At 41.0% G+C, this 12,149-nt stretch overlaps 1 protein-coding gene across 1 annotated transcript in view; it reads right to left on the bottom strand.

Moving 5' to 3' along the window:
- Positions 1–12,149, bottom strand: part of btbd11b (BTB (POZ) domain containing 11b) — a 72,125-nt gene extending 59,976 nt beyond the window's left edge. The window contains exon 1 of the mRNA XM_053501060.1: positions 11,039–12,149. Within this exon, the coding sequence (XP_053357035.1) occupies positions 11,039–12,149 (1,111 nt within the window). The remainder of the gene's footprint in view (positions 1–11,038) is intronic.

The raw sequence follows: 12,149 nt of genomic DNA on the forward strand, positions 1-12,149 counted from the left end.
TCCTCTTTGCCTCTTCTTAAAAATAACTATTTCCCCCTTTAAATGTGGTTTCCCAGAAATCACTGCCCCAGTGACAAAGCCTGTGTGAAAATTTTGAGCTTATCCTGATTTCAACATCAACTTGTCGACAAGAGTTGCTTAATTTCTTTTCGTGCGTTCTGCATAATTAAAAATGTGAGTAATCATTTAGGGGAAAAGAGCTGACGGTCTTTCTAGCTGTTTAAAAGTAGGCCAATATAAAATACATCATATGCTCTTGACAGACGAATTTTACAACGGTTGAGAAATGAAGCAGAATATGCAATATTCACATACACTCCTGTAATGCTATAAGGAAGAAAAATATATGCCTGAGTCATTTGGGAGATGTTTTCTGCCCTGTACAAAGATTAACTGTAGGTTATTTCAGTTCTTCGCTTCGCTTCATTTCATGCTATGTTTGTGTTAAGGAATAAAACTAGAAAATCTTATATGTAGTTGTAAAGCAACATAAAATTAAAACCGCAGGTTGACGTCCATCTCGTTTGGATTTTAAAGACAAACACAGCTGGGTCGTAAAGCTCAGTGGTGGGGGAAGAAAAAACTGAAAAGACATTCTTTAGAATACTGAGCCATCCACAATCTTTCTAAAAGTCATCACATCTTTTTTTTAAAGCCATATTAAAACCACGCTCTGTTGCATTGTGAGATTGTTTTTAAATGGGTTCCCCGTGCATCCTTTCACTGAGCATCTCACCACCACATCCAGGCCTAAGGGACTGCCAGCATTAGCGTCAACCTTCCTGTCAAATATAGACTCATGAGGACAGTTTGGTGGCTTCGTGTTTAGACAGTGGCCGGCCTACTTTCAGCTTCAGCGGCGAGTTTAAATGGACTAAATTGGATGAAAGAGGTTTCGCTTGTTTGTGCTACCCTGAAAAGTCACTGGTACTTTCTTTTCGGTAGGGCAGAACAAAACTGTAGGCTTAATTCAGTTTTGGGATCCTTCGACAGAAAAGTACTATCCCGTGCGAACGTGCGCAGACGTAGTCCAGGAGGACATTAGGACCTGAAGCATTTCGGAAAAATAACTGGTAATCCATGGTGTAGAGCACGTGGCCGTGGTTTACAGAGCAGGAGGGCATTTGAAAAGACTCATTGTTGCTATAAATTAGATTACTCTGATGAGACGATGATGATGATGAGATAAGGTCATTTTCAATTACTCCCTCGCTCCTAAGGCCATTTGTGAATGACAATGATTAAAAGTGAACTGTGGGCCAAAATACGGCTGCTCAGGGCCAACAGCAACAACCCAGTCACGGCACACACACTACGGGGGGTGTAGCGCAATGCCTCTAGCTTCAGCTCCAAAATCTGGATCTTGATCTTTTTTCGGATTTAGACCTTCAATACTCGTGTGTTTAAATTGAAAGATAGATAGAAATTCCTTGATGTTGACCTTTTGTCTCAAATAGATTCATGTTTGCTTGAAGAAAGTGCACCTACTGTACTACTAGGACTGGGCAGGATATCGTTTTTAAGGTAGACTGATATATATTTTAACAAGATATACACTATATAGACAAAAGTATTTGGCCAATCCTGCGATGACATTGTACCCAAGTAGATATACTTTAATATGGAGTTTTGCAGTGTTGGTATAACCATCTATATCGACTGTATATAACAACTATAACAGCCTCCACTCTCCAAAATCTTGGAAGGCTGTCCGCAAGATTTTGGAATGTTTTTGTAAGAATTCATGCGTGCCCATTCATTCTGTAAAGCATTTATGAGGTCACACACACTGTACATGTACTGTCAGTGTGGTGTCGTTGTTGTTGTTGTTGGAGGTGTTGATGTTTCATTCCAGTGAACACTAAAACTGCCAATAGCTGTTCAGCAGTAAACTTGTCTGGGCACGCAACTCCCCTTCACCTCTGTTATGCTCAGGGTTCAGGGACTATTTGTTTGTAATTGTTTTTTGCTTACACCATTTATCAAAAGAAATATTGGAAGTGAGAAACAAATGTGAAAGTCAGAAGGTGTTTAAAGACAAATGAGCTTTTAGATGCCCGAAAAATGCACATGATTAATGCTTGTAATATGATTCCCAGCCATCTGCCTGTAAGTCACTGCTTAATTCTCCTATTAAGCACCTGAACCACAGGAATTACATAAGACGTTTTTGAAGTAAGTCTCTGGAACCACTTGTGTTGTGCAAAAACCACTAACAGCATTAGAGTTGCACGAGAAATGGAAATTTAAAAAAATATATATATAAATAAATAAATCTCATAGGCGCAAGAAAGAACTGAAAGCATCCTTTCTTTTGTAACGACTACAAAGAAATGCCTGGATCACTATTAGTCAGTATTAGTCATATTTCATTTTTTCCTGCCTCGCAGTCTTTTTAGTATACTTAAGAAAATGGCACAATAACAAGAGATGAGTGCACCCATATTTGGGCAACCTTAAGCTTGTAGTTTCCTCTGCATGCGTTAAAGAACCTGGTGAACCCCGAATCAAGATCCATGTGTGTTCTCCTCAGCTGAGCCTCGAATACGGAAGCTCATTAGCATGTTAGGCCTTAATGAATTCACTGCCTGCATACCTCTCATACACAGCTATCCATCAGCTTAATTACGGACACCCAGCCAGGAACGGTTCCACCGTCGTCACCATGGGACACAATGTGAATATTCTAATTATTCAGTCACAAAGCATTTTGACTAACTAAACTTCTACAAACACAGGCACACAGAGAGAGAGAGAGAGAGAGAGAGAGAAAGAGAGAGAGAGGGAGGGAGGGGGAGGATATTAAAAAAATAGAAAAAAAACCCAAACTTCTTTTAAACATTTTTACTCTAATGCAAATATTGCCAAATAATGTTGCCTGTGTGAGAGAAAAGCTATTAATCCACCTGGAAAGAGAGCCAACTTTTAAGAAATGGCCTGTTCATTGTCGGCATGCGGCCTAACTCCTTCCATGAAATAAGATCTACACAGGAACGAGCACGTGTTTTCAATCAAAATGTAATAAAAACCAAAGGAATACCAGGCACACACCTTCAGGTAATGTATCCCATGTGACAGTCATGTAAAATGTTGTGGAAATCAACCCACAAGGTGCCCTGACCTTTTCTATGTGCTGCTGTGGTGCTTGGCATGTTCACGTTGTTTGCACGTTTGAGCGATTGATCGTGAACATAACACCGCTATTATTGCTCAAATCACACATGACAGCGTATGATATACTGACGTTGTGCCTTGGAGGGTGAAATGCAGCCTACAGTATATTTACGTTTAAACTGTAACTTTAGCACTGAAAGAGCCAGTGTGTCCGCGACGACTGTGATGATTACAGAACGTCCATAGTGGCGAAAAACAGAAAACAAATACGCACACCCTGCACACTGTTGATCATACGCACAGATTAACATCTGTGTTCTTAACTAGCCACAGCTGTGTAGCACCTGTATAAAGAAGGGATATCGACCAAAACACGAAGGAAAAATAATTATGTTTCGTTTTCTCCTTCTTATTCTTCCTCAAGGACACGGATTGCAATTTCTTACAGAGAGATGATATTATATTCACCATTAGAAACATAATCCCATGCTGTATGTACATAAAGCACAGATAGGTATAATTAGGCCACAGTCCACTGCTTCCTGTCTGCTTGCCTGGGCGTTTATTCCTCTGTAGGTGCTGTAAATCCTGGAGTGTTTGGAACTCATCCAACCCTTACTAGGGAAATAATACGTCTTTAAATTGATATTTGATAATGGCAGTTTATCTTAACTTAACAGCCTGAAAATTTCACAACTATACATCTATACATCGGATAACGCTACTTTGCTTTAGGGATCTACAATGGGGGGGGGGGGGGTGGAGGGGTGTAGTGCAATGCCTTTAGCTTTATCTCCAAAATCTGGACCTTGATCTTTTTTTTTTTCAGATTTAGACCTACAATAGTCGTGTGTCTTAATTAAAGATAAATAGAAATTCCTTGATGTCGACCTTTTGTCTCAAATAGATTTACCAGCAATCATAATGACAAGTTTGCTAAAAGAAAGTGCACTTACTACTAGGGCTGGGCAGTATATCGTTTTTAAGGTACACTGATATATATTTTAACAAGATATACACTACTGTATATAGACAAAAGTATTTGGCCAAACCTGCAATGACATTGTACACAAGTAGATATACTTCAATATAAAGTTGGTCCCTCTTTTGTCTTGGTAAGTCTTGGTATAACCATCTATATCTACTGTATATAAGCAGCTATAACCGCTTTCACTCTTCTTAGAACGTTGTCCACAAGATTTTGGAGTGTTTCTGTAAGAATTCATGCTTGCCCATTCATTCTGTAGAGTATTTATGAGGTCAGGCACTGATGTTGGACGAGAAGGCCTGGCTCGCCATCTCTATTCCAGTTTATCCCAAACATGCTCTATGTGGTTGAGGTCAGGGGAGGGCCAGTCAAGTTCCTCCACAACAAACTCATCAAACCATGTCCTTATAGTCCTTACTTCATGTTGGAATAAATATGGCGTTCCCCAAACTGTCGCCACAATGTTGGAAGCACTGCAATGTCCAAGATGTCTTGGTATGCTGAAGCATAAAGACTGCCCTTCCCTCGGGATAAGGGACCTGTCTGAACCACCTGAATTCAACAATGATCAGGTTTGGCCAAATACTTTTGTACATATTGTGTACATTAGTATATGTGAGGAGGAAAACTTTCCAAGATGGGTGGTGACCATGGTGGCCATTTTGAAGTCTGCCATTTTGGATCCAACTTTTTTTTTTTTCAATAGGAAGAGGGTCATGTGACACATCAAACTTATTGGGAATTTCACACGAAAAACAATGGTGTGCTTGATTTGAACGTAACTTTATTCTTTCAAAGTTATTTACAAGTTTCTGACCACTTATAAAGCAGTTATTAGCAGTTTGCTGACTGTAGCATGGAAATGTGTGGTCTTGTAGGGTGTCTGGCATTGAAATCTGCTGCAATGACCCAGTTAGTGCGTTCACCAGACATCAACACACAATTTCTATCCGCTCCTCACGTGTCATTAGTATGTAAACTGCTAATAACTGCTTTATAAGTGGTCAGAAACTTATGCAATAACTCATGAAAGAATAAAGTACCTGTAAAACAATGTATTATAGGATAATGATATCAACATAATTTGATGTTATTTACATGACCCATTTTTTTCTGTGAACTCTTGCCAAATTTTGCAACTCTCCAGTCTCAAACTCACCACACAGCCCCGCCCACACTCTCACTCTGCATGTCCAGAAAGCTCCGCCCACTCCCTCTCTCTGTGCATCTCCACGCAGCCCTGCCCCCACATTCCATCCACGTCTGAATGTAAACCCGGTATTTACGACTTGTTACGACAAGTAGTGTTTAGTTTAAAAGACAAAATGTTGCGATTAAATTGTGGTGTTAAATATTCGTCAGAACTGCAATATTAAAATCACAAAACTGTTGTACAAAGAGTGTTTTTTACTGAGCGCCTTCGCAGTCTAGCTCAGTGGAAACGTGTAACTACTATACCTCTTCATGTCCTGTGGCAATGGTGTTCTTTTTTTGGTTACGTTTTCCTTTTTATTGTTGTATTTAACTCAATTTTAAATTTAAAATCTTTTTTTGAACACAACAAGTGTTCATTTCAAGTGATGTACAGTACTTGTAAATAACTATATCCCTCTTTAAAAAAAAAATCCTGTTGCCAAATTATGCAATTACACTGTGGTAAACATCGGCATCACCAATTGTGACAAGGAAACCAATAGCATTCCCAGACTTGATACAAACTATGCTTTTTTATATATATTTGTGATTTCTTGGCATAATTCCCAGCTATCATATCATTGTGGCATAGCCATTGCATTTTCCCAGTAATCTTATGCTCATTTGATCCATTATCTCTGATGACCTAAGATAACTCTTGAGAAGATTTTTGTGAGGACATGCACTCCTTTTGGCTTAAAGTCTGTCGGCAGTGTTGTAATTTATGTGACTAGTGTTGTGAATTCTTGTCATTAAATATGGCTGGTAATTTTGCCCCAGGTTTTGCCTAAACACAAGACGTTCTTTGTGACAAGCTTGTTAGTTACATAGAAACTGACTTGAAAGAGGCGAAATCAAACGCTCATGTAATATAAATAAGTCTGCTTATTTTTACATGTAACATTTATGTTGTATACATGTGTGTTGAAAAGTATGTAAAGGACTGCCTATGTGAGTCTGTGTACTTTGAATGTGTGAGTGAGACAGTATGTAATAAATGTCTCACTGCTTTTCACAGTAGAGTAATAATCTATTACACCCTGTCCAGACCTGCCACTTCATACTGAGAACCTTCTGTTACTGGACTCTGACACAGTATCCTAAATGCCACTATAAGCCAGCAGGAGGAAATCTACTGTACAGATCACATGCCACTCTTCTTCATGTTTCTGGGAACCATGCAACAAAAAAAGGCAAGAATTATAATAAATAAAGTGAGTTATAAGCTTTCCTCAAAAGATCAGTAGTGTCAGTTTAGGGCTGCTGGGATTTGAACTTCCTCCTCCTTCTACCACAATAGGGTAATACTGGAACATTCCCAGTCCACAGAAAACTATACCACCATTTTGACTACTCAGGCTTCACATTTTATTTGTCACACAACACTTCCTTCTGGCAGCCAGTCAAGTCTGACAGGATTCAGCTTAAGGAGGGAGAAGCTATGAATGCATGATCCAAACACTGTCTATCGTTTCTCACTGTCTCCTAATTTATTCAGCTTCTGGGTTTAAGAAAAAAAATGTCTTCTCTTATATCCTTTTTAACTAAATCTAATAAAAAATATTAGCTAAACCAAAAGAGCATGCAAGAGTTCTTCGTAAATGTTTCCATAAAACTACAAATCCCTAGTATAAGTGATGATAAAGCGTTTGCCACTATTTGTGTTTTATCATTTTAAAATAACTACCCAAAAATTAAGGTTTGGCTACAGTCTTAGAAAAACATCCCACAGCATCAAGCCTTCTCTGGCTTAACCTTCTAAAGAAACCCATAAAGTTCATATGTACAGTAGAACCCAAGAATAGAAGGTTCTCTTTCCAAAAAAAAAAAAAAAAAATGCTAAATCACTTTAGAAAGCCACCAACAATTAACCCCAATGAAAGAACTCCCTATTTTTTTGCACTCAGTATTCCTTCATCACTCGAAACTAGGAGACAAATCATTAAAAACTGAAATACTAACTCTTTAAAAAAAGAGGAAAAAAAAAAAATCCTGCAGCTTAACTGTTCCCCAAATTTGAGAGGTGTTCGAGTCAAACTGGGACTTGTGATGAAATCTGTAGTAAATTAAGGCGTTAAACCAACATTCACTAAAGACTTCAGCCAAGTACAGTGATGAGACTTTTAGCCGCAGTAAAACACTTGAATAGTGCAAATGTTTTAAAGAAGGCCGTATGTCCCAATGCAGTCGTTCCTGTAAACATTCAGTGATTGGAACACCTAATGATTTAAAATTAACAGATGCATTAGAGACACATCTGTGTGTGGGAACTGTACACACAATCATTCCCGGACACCACTTGCACCTTACAGGAACTCGGCTGGGAGTCACTGACACATCCCTGTACAGTCCTGACCTCGCTCCTAGCCATTTTCACATGTTTGAGCCATTAAAGGAGTTCCTGGGCGGCCAGCTTTTTAAAATGAAGTAGGCTGTCAGATCATGGCTCTGGCGTACTGAGAGAACTTTCTACCTGAATGGTATCCAAGCACTAGTGAAACGCTGGGATAAGTGTATTAGTGTAGAAGGGGATTATGTAGAGAAATAAGGTTAGTTTTATTCTCTTAACTGTGTTCTGTTATTCTGCACAATCAATAGTCCTGGTTTGACCCGAATGCCCCTTGTATAAGTGAGTAATCTAAAAAATACATAAAGCCCTTCTTGCACTTAGTCTTTTTATTTTTTCATTTTTCAAAAGTGCGATTCAGACCTCAGAGCCTACGTCTGTGCACGGGTGAATGAATTTTATCAATGTCACAGTTTGTTAAAGTGTCTGAAAAAATGCTGGCTGACATGCTTTTAGTGGTAGCACCAGGTTAGTGAGATTTCACCACACTGAAGATGTATACAGTAGGTAGCTAACTATTGGATACCATCAAGATAAAATGAGACCTCTTTCCACAAATGAAACATACAGTATGTATTTAAATGCTTGTGTATAAAACGAATCCAGGCAGTGCATCAATGTCTATTAGTATCACTATGTGCCTTTAACAATATTTAATCTTCACAGGATTTGTTAAGCAGTAGCACAGTATTACAGCAGGTAGTGTTGCTGCCTCACAGTCCCAGTGTCTCTGGTTTGATCCTGAGCTAAGGATACTGTTCGCCTTTGTGGGTTTTCTCTGGGGTCACTGGCTTCCTACCACCTTGCTAAAACATGCCAACAGGTGGATTAGAAAGGTGTGTGTGCAGTTGGCCTGTGACAAACCGGTGTCCCCTTCAAGATGTTTTCCTTCCTTACACTGTTCCTGGAATAGGTTTCTTTTCTTCTGTGACGCTGTCCAGGATAAAGTGGTTACTGAAGCAGAAAAAAATAATTAATCTATATTACCTTTTTGACGCCTATATACTTTTAGTCTATGTGTAGAAGTCCATAAATTAATATTATTAAGATCAGTCCATTGAAAATCCATGATCCTGAAGTTTGTTGTGCTCAAATGTACTCTGTAAAATTACAAGCTTTGTCTGCAAATTGCTATGGAATATCTTACAGTGATAACTGTTTGCTTAATCATGCCAGCACATTTTAACACTGGCTAATACAACACGCACATACACACCCTTCAGTGCCTGGCACAGAGCAAACACAGCTAAACAACAGACATGTGACACTAAGCTGCCTACGTCTGCAGCTGCACCTCAGCCCCCACATGTACTGCAGCGAGGTGGAGAAGGCCCACGTTCCTTTATGGACCACATTTTAAACACTAACATATCCTTTAGGGAGGTATGTAACACTTGCATATCACAACTAATTACGTGCATGAAAACGGTAAAATGTATATGTGCACAGAGTATACACTCACCGGCCATTTTACTAGGAACACCTGTTCACGTGTACATTCAAGCAGTTATCCATTCTGTCAATTGTGTGGCTGCTGTGTAATGCATCTAATCATGCAGCTTCAAGTCAAGAGCTTCTGTTAATATTTACATCAAGGAGCAGAGTAAAGCAAAATGTGATTTCAGTGAATTTAAATCATAGCATTGTTGTCTGTGCCAGGCAGGCAAGCTTATGCATCGCAAAACTGCTGGTCTTGTGGGATTTTTCTGGAGTTTGCCTTTTGAAAAAAAAAAAAAAGATAAATAGCAAACCATTTTCAGTGAGCAGCAGTCCTGAGGGTAGAAATGCTTTGTTGATGAGAGAGAAAAAAAAAAAGAATTGACAGACTCATTTGAGCTGACAGGAAGGATATGGTGACAGAAATAATCACCCTTTACAAATGTGGTGCACAGAAAAGCATGTCAGAACAAATAGAACCTTGAACTGGTTAGCATCAACAGAAGGCCAAATCGGGCTACACTTTGGTTAGCCAAGATGCTACACTGGGTACAGTCTTATTGTTTTAGGTTTATCATGTCACATGACTGACTAAATGGAAACCTGCATGAATGGAGCAATTATTACTTATTGGCAATAATCACCCTATCCTGAGGATTGATCAAGAATTCTTTTAATATATCATTTGCCATCCCTGTATCACATGTGACTGTTAACAGAATGTGGCTTAAGCACCGCAGGAATGTTAACCATAGAATTCTAATTTGGCTAGAGGATGCCTCACTTGATTATGTCACTCTCCACACAGGCTAACTATATGTTTTTTAACACAGAACTGTCAGCCACAGAGTGGTCACTGGCATTTCCTTGTCATGCCAAACCAATCACAGTCTAAAAGAATGAATTCTTCTGGTATATCCTCTTGTCATTTCTGCTTATAAAGCCCTTTTATTGTATACATTTTGTGTCATGAATACTCAAAATTATGTTTTTTAGTCCAATCCAAACAGAGATGAACTGCTACATTTAATACAGAAGAAAAGCTGCTCAAACAATCGTGTGTGGTCAATGCATTTAAATGCAGAGCCATAAAACATTCCTGGTGCCATGAACACTGTTTCAAACATTTGTGACAGATCCAGAGCACACACAAACAAGTAAAAACTTCAATTAAATATAAAAGCTTGTCTTATAATGTATTTGGAGACTTTGAGTCCCTGGATTTAAGCCCAAATTACATTTAGCCCAGACTACAGTAACACACACACACACTAACACAGATGATGTCAGTGACTGGGCAAGTGGCCCAGGAGATCATTTAACTGGATAAACATAATAGCAGGGTTCCATGCAAGGTCCATCAAAAAACAGAAGTGACAAGTTGTGCACTTTTGAAAAAAAAAAAAAAGCTTTCTACTTATTAAATCCTGTATGTTTCATACAGAATGTATGTCATTTGATGTAGCTAACTACTATTTTAATGAACATGTGCACTTTTTAATCAGTTGTGTGCATTTTGCTCTCTTGTGCTGCACTAAAAACAAAAGGTCATGGAAGATCTTCTAGGGTTGCTTAAGTTGCCCTAAAGTGCATCTTGGGACCTCCTTGTAAAAGGTCTTGAAACATGATGAATGATTCCTTAAAAACTCTAATTCCAATGGGAAATGATTTGTTAGAGGTGCTGCACCTAAAACATGTTGTCATTGAAGATCGAAACATTTTAGGCATCTTGTGATTGTCTTGCCAGTGCACCCTGTTGTAATGCCCCTTAATATTTTACTGTATTTTTTTTCATTATTAATGGTTATTTAACTTCAATATAAACCTCAAAATATTGTTTTGTAGTCTACGTTATTTCGGATTTAGAGTGTTAAATGAAAAGTACTGCCTACACATACTTTACTATGGAGCAGTAAACCTGTTGCTCTGGTCCAGAACTTTTTTTCCCCCTGACTTACCACTGGCGTTTTTGCCACATACGAGGTGCTGATGAGGCTGAAGGAGACCGTACAGCTCCGAGTCGTTGTTGACAGCTTGCTCAAACGCCTCCACGGTGATGGTGGCTGGAACTCCGTTGCCCTCCGTCAAGAGCGCGCTGTTCAGGACGCGACTCACCACCTCGCGGAAGAGGCTCTCCATGCAGGCGGCCAGGTAGATGGCGGCGTGCTCGTGGATCCTTGATGCCACGCTGCTGTCCACCATCCACCGGAAGAATCTCCCGACGTTGAAAACGAGTCCGCAGCGTTCCGACTTGCCGCGGCTGTATCTGTCCTCAGTGCTCATGGTGTACGTGGAGAGCGCGCCGAGCGCGGCGGCGGCGCAGTTCGCCGCCACGGTCCACGACAGCACGATCTTGGCGGCGCTTTGCACCTCGTACCGGGTGCAGCGCGCGTAGCGCAGGCTCAGCCGCCGCGCCTCCATGGCTATGCGCACGAGCGCGCGACCGAGCAGCGCGGAGAGCCTGGCGAGCAGCTCGGCGCTTGAGGTGGCGGCGCATCGCGGGTCGCCCAGCTTGCCGAGCACCACTTGTACATCCGCGAGGCTCCACGGCACCTCGTCGAGCTCGGGAAGCCTGGCGCAGTGGCCCGGGCACTCCAGCGTCTCGCCGTCGTCGACCGGCGCGGCGTTCACCGTGTCCGAGCTGCCGCGGCGACTGCGCATGCGGTCGGTCAGGCGGCAGCAGTTCGCTCCATGCGCGTACGGTGCGTGCGCCTCGGGACAGCAGCACAGCGACGAGCTAGACGACCTGAACGAGTCCGCCGCTCCGCCGTAACCCGAGTCGAGTGTCAAATCCTCCAGGGTCCTCGTGACCGATTTAGCCCTCTTCGCCATGGCTGCGCCGCATAGTGTCCCGTGAGCTCGGCGCCAAACAGAAATAAAGTTCAGGCGAAACACAAGGCACTGGATCCGATATGAACAACAAGGCTGTACCAGTAGGGAAAGTGAAATAAAGAGCGCAAACGGGTTGAGGTGATGTGGAAAGTCGCCTGCAGTGGTGTGTATGGCTCGCTCACCGCACCGCAGAAGTAGCTGTGCAAGGGAGGAGGGGCCATCAGAGAGATGAAGCAT

The sequence above is a fragment of the Clarias gariepinus genome, chromosome 7 (genome assembly GCF_024256425.1).
Source record: "Clarias gariepinus isolate MV-2021 ecotype Netherlands chromosome 7, CGAR_prim_01v2, whole genome shotgun sequence".
NCBI lineage: Eukaryota > Metazoa > Chordata > Actinopteri > Siluriformes > Clariidae > Clarias > Clarias gariepinus.